This window comes from Helobdella robusta (genome assembly GCF_000326865.2).
Source record: "Helobdella robusta unplaced genomic scaffold HELROscaffold_49, whole genome shotgun sequence".
Taxonomy (NCBI): domain Eukaryota; kingdom Metazoa; phylum Annelida; class Clitellata; order Rhynchobdellida; family Glossiphoniidae; genus Helobdella; species Helobdella robusta.
Window position 1 is genome coordinate 719,271 of NW_008705246.1, and position 5,251 is coordinate 724,521.

General features: G+C 33.8%; 1 protein-coding gene across 1 annotated transcript; it reads left to right on the top strand.

The window, feature by feature from the left end:
• Positions 1–437: 437 nt before the first annotated feature.
• Positions 438–4,383, top strand: HELRODRAFT_178701 (hypothetical protein; the record flags this gene model as incomplete). The annotated part of the gene is made up of 5 exons (XM_009026785.1): positions 438–513; positions 2,999–3,076; positions 3,491–3,610; positions 3,677–3,824; positions 4,344–4,383. 5 exons carry the CDS (start codon positions 438–440, stop codon positions 4,381–4,383), a joined length of 462 nt encoding a protein of 153 aa, XP_009025033.1.
• Positions 4,384–5,251: the final 868 nt, after the last annotated feature.

The following is a 5,251-nucleotide window of genomic DNA, read 5'->3' on the forward strand; positions in this document are numbered from 1 at the left end:
GTGTACCATATTCTGCACATTCCCACCACCACCACCAATACCACCACCACCAACAACAACATTATCATCATCATGAATATGATGATTACCATCATCAACAAAAACAACATCAACTTCTACGTTTTTAATGAAACTTTAATTTTTTCCAAAATTTGTTAGCTGACTCAATAAACTTTCCACTTAAACTACCTTTCGTTTGCTTGACTCTCCAGATCCAACAACTGATGACCCTGGCTTTATAGAATTTCATCGCACGCAACACGATTTGTACATAACTCATTTTCATTTTATTCATTTCAAAACTCAGAACAGAAGCCCATTGTAGGCTTGTATGGTCAAACAAAAACCACAAATAAAAAAAAACAATTAAAAAGTCACTAAAATATGGAAAACGTCAAATGAAATTTTCGAAAGTTGAACCAACTGAAGATTGAAACATGAAGCCATCCGTCAAGGCATTTATATCACTGTATAGAACAATGTCTTCACGTGTCAGGTATGATATTCAAGAAAGTTTGAAGACATTTTTACTTTAATTCGTTCCTGTAATTATATTTTTAATAACTCAAACGTAAAGCCAATTCCGAATTTAAAATCTCACTTGCTTTATTGTCGTACCTGTTTAACTTTCGAGTAAAGTTGTGTGTAGTTGAGACTTAGGAGATTATTTTGTGCACTCCAAATGATACACACACACACACACACACACACACACACACACACACACACACACACACACACACACACACACACACACACACACACACACACACACACACAAACACAAAAATGTACACAACAACACATGGATTAGCTCATTTGGTAGGCTGTAAAACGTTTGCTTCTACAACATGTTGTAAGCATGGAACAAAACAGGAGCTCGCTGCTCGCCCTGTGAATTGAATATATACTCCTTCATTGAGATATACGACGAACATGTGGTGTCTGCTTTGTTCAACGGTACATTTTCTTCTTTATTATTTCTCGTTCAGAGATTTTTTACTGTTTATTTTATTTGGTTTTAAATAAATTTTTATATTGTTAATATTGTTAAAAATTTCTGTTTTCCAACTTCTTGAGTTTACTCTCAACATTTCCAAGTTACTGTTGTCATTTTTTGTACGAAGACATTTATAGTATTTTTCATTTGGTTTTTTGCATGCTGTGACGATTGCAGCTAGCAATTTGTAAAAGTCTTTATGAAGCTTGTTAGCAATTAGTTTATTTTTCATTAAAAAGGAAATAGTTTCTGCTTATTAATTGAAATTTTATTTTAACTTAATTTCATGCCAAGAAAACATTTTTGTTACCGCATTTCTTGTTATTTTATGCCAGCTTCCTGTGAGTCTGCTCGAACATTGGATTAAAACGTTTATTTGTTTATTCATTTCAATTTGTAATTGTTGTTGTTTGGTCTGGTTCTATTTTCAAGTGTTTGTCTATTTTTAGGCTTCTGAGTATTTTCAAGCTTTACTGTTTTAGGTCTTTGTTTGAAGCAAGTGGCGTTTTGCTATTGTGCTTATTAATTGATGTCTTCGTACAAAAAATGACAACAGTAACTTGGAAATGTTGAGAGTGGCAAGTGGATAGCGTAGCAGACTAATTAATCATCGGATTACACTTTATCGGGCAATAAGCTCTGTGAAAGGTATAAAACAACGTTGTAAGAAGTTGATGATAATCAACAGAGCAGGACAATCTTTTTTATTGCCCAGTTAGGACATTTCCTTCCTCGCTAGGAGATAATTTAACAACGCCTTGGTGCAATACAAAAATCTATTTTCTCTTTTGTCTGGCAGTTCAAGTCTTCAAACGAAAGATTAATATAATTGTTAAGAGACAACGAACAAACAAACAAAAAATTATTTACACACATTCTCCAACTAAATAACGACTTTTGTTTTATTTCAACAGAGTGTGAGTAGTCATTGTGTGGATTTTTATATAGTTGGTTAACCATTATACAAACATCACACCACACATTCCAACATGCAAACATCACACCACACAATCCTATATACATACAAACACCACACATTCCTACATACAGACATCACTCGATTTGTTAGAGGTTATGGTGAATTTAGGATATTTCGTTCGGCACGAATTTCAATGATTTGTTCAGTGGAGTTTGTATTTTGTCATCCATTTTCGTCAACTGAGCTGTTCGTTTGAGGAGAACAATGCACCATCCATTGCCTCTGTCTTGTTTTTTATGTTAAAAATCTGTCTTGAAAACAAAAGTTTTTGTTTGTTTTTTGATGTTTTATTAACTTTTATATGTCTTCTTATTTAATTAATAAAGAATTTTTAAATGGCAATTTCTTTTAAGTGGTTCGGCTGTTGTGAGTTCAGAAAAATAGCAACAAAAACAACAACAACAAAAACAGCAACAACAACACAAACAACAAAAACAACAATAATAAATTTTCATTTCAATTTGAATCTTTCAGCTGGAACAATTTGAGAGCAGCTATTTGATGATTAAAATTGACATCAATTTATCATCATCGACAATAGCTACGATAATATCTCCATTACCATCGCCATCATCATCATCACCACCATTTCATCATCATCATCACCATTTCATCATCATCATCACAATCATCATCATCACAATCATCATCATCACTATAACCATCATCTCCATCTTCATTATCGTTTCCACCATCATCACCCTTATCCCCCATCATCCTAATTAACATCACCACCACCATCATCATCATCATCATCACCATCATCATCACCATCACTATCACCATTATTTTAATCATCATCGTCGTCGTCATCATCAACAATTTTTCTTTCATTTCAACCCAAAGCCCATTCTGAATCGAATCATTTCGAATTTATTATTGAAAAAATTTTTCACAGAAACCGCACTACACACCCACACACACACATCTACACACAAACACACACACACAAACAAACAAACACACTCACACACAAACACACACTCACACATACACACAACACTCACACTAACACCCAGTGACAGATCCAGAATTTGGCGAGGTGAGGGGTGAGTTTCAAAATTCAAGAGTAAAGGTGGGGGTTGGATTCTCGAGATGTTAGGTTGACATTTTTTACACACAGAATTTGCAACATTTTCTAGATTTGTCATCGACAACACACACACTACACACACACCACACACACACAAATTTTGGCTGTAATTAAGAATTTTTACTGAGTTCAATTCAATATAGAATGACCATTCACAATCGATGTTAAATAGAAGATCGATATTTAAAAATTTTGAATTTTTTTCAAATCCCAATATGAGAATAGGTTCAAAATTTTTTGTAATAATATTTATAAATATTCACAAAAATATTTTGCCCTTTTGAAAAAAACATTTGTGGTTAACAACAACATGATGTTGCTGCAACATCCTGTTGTATTAAATTTATGTTGCAGCAACATCCTGTTGTATTAAATTTATGTTGCAGCAACATCATGTCGCATCAACTTCATGTTGCAGCAACCAACATCGCGTTGCAGCAACATCATGTTGCAGCAACATCATGTTGCAGCAACATCATGTTGCAGCAACATCATGTTGCAGCAACATCATATTGCAGCAACATCATGTTCATCGACAGTTAGCAGCATACTCAAAAATGTGCCTGGACTTTTTAAAATAAAATTTTTTAAATAACTTTTACAGAAACAAATTACATCAAATTAGAAGCAAAATTCAAACAGGAAATGGTTTTGGGAACCTCCTTGAAGTTTTTTTATTTAGAACTATACTCATCTAAGTCTCATGTTGATATGGTTTTTCATAGATGTTCCTGTTCCACCAAGCTAATAATGTCAGTGTTACATTTGTTTGTGGCATTAGTGTCATCAGCATTGTTGTCATAAATATTTTCACCTAAATCATCATCATCATTTTCATCATCAAAATTATACACCATTTCATCATCATCATCGTCGTTGTCGTCATCATCATCACCAGTAGATATCATCATCATCATCAACACCATCTTCTTCTTCACACATTTCGATTCAGTATCAATCGCACTCATTATTTGACAGTCATCATCATCGTCATCATCATCATCAACAAAAACAGCAACAACTACATCGTCATCATCATCATCATCATCATCATCATCAACATCATCATAGTTGCAATCGTCAACATCATCATAGTTGCAATCGTCATCATTATCATTAACAACAACAACAACAACAACAACTAACACATCATCACTACCATTACGATCCCACACTCCCGATGATAAATACTGTCCAGTTATTTGTTTGTGTTGTGCTGGCATGGCATTTAAGAATGACCACCATGACCATCATCAACCCTCGAATAACAGAAGACCGCTGTTCAGCTTTCCTAAATCCATCAAACATTAAACAATCTTCAAATTCAAGCCCGAAGAAATGCTTTAAACTTTAAACTGTCCAAGTATATCTATTTATTGAGGACACATTGTCATTAAATGTATTGTTCGTTTTATTAGGGACTAATTTATGGGAAAATTTATTTCGTATTAATTGTTGTTTTTTGCAATAAGAAAGAAAAATGACTGGTTGAGTTTTTGGAAGATGTAATGAATTAGTCTTTGAGTATTTGTGTGTGTGTGTGTGTGTGTGTGTGTGCGTGTGTGGTATCTGTGCGTGTGTGTGTGTGCGTGTGTGCGTGTGTGCGTGTGTGAATACTTGAAGCATGTGTTTTTGCATATGACATGCGTTTTCTTATGGGTTGTATTTGTATGGATGCGCGTTCTGTTGTTGTCATTGCTGTTTTTGTTGTTGTTGTTGTTGTGCTTACTGTTGGATGAATGCACAGAAGAGATTCGATGACTAGGAGAGATATGAATTGATGAATGTACGTTACAATGTTTGTTCGTCTGTTTGTTTGTTCGTTTGTCTGTTTGTTTGTTCGTTCATTCGTCTGTTTGTTCTTATTTATTTGTTTGTATCTACAAATGTTTGTGCATCTTATGTTTTTTAAAAAAATTATATTTCACTATTTATGATGAGACTACCCACAATGCGAGCCTCTTTCTATATTCATTCATTTATCATCGTAAGTGCACGTCAAAAAGCAATTACGTCCAAACTTGTTTATTAATTTAGCTTGATCTATCGACTCTGAGCAAATCGTCATAAATTTATTATGAAGATTTACCTTCTTTTAAATGTTTGAAAATAATATTGTGGATGCACTCCTCATTCGAGCGTTATTTTGCGAAATTTCATAATCATGTTGAAACAAACA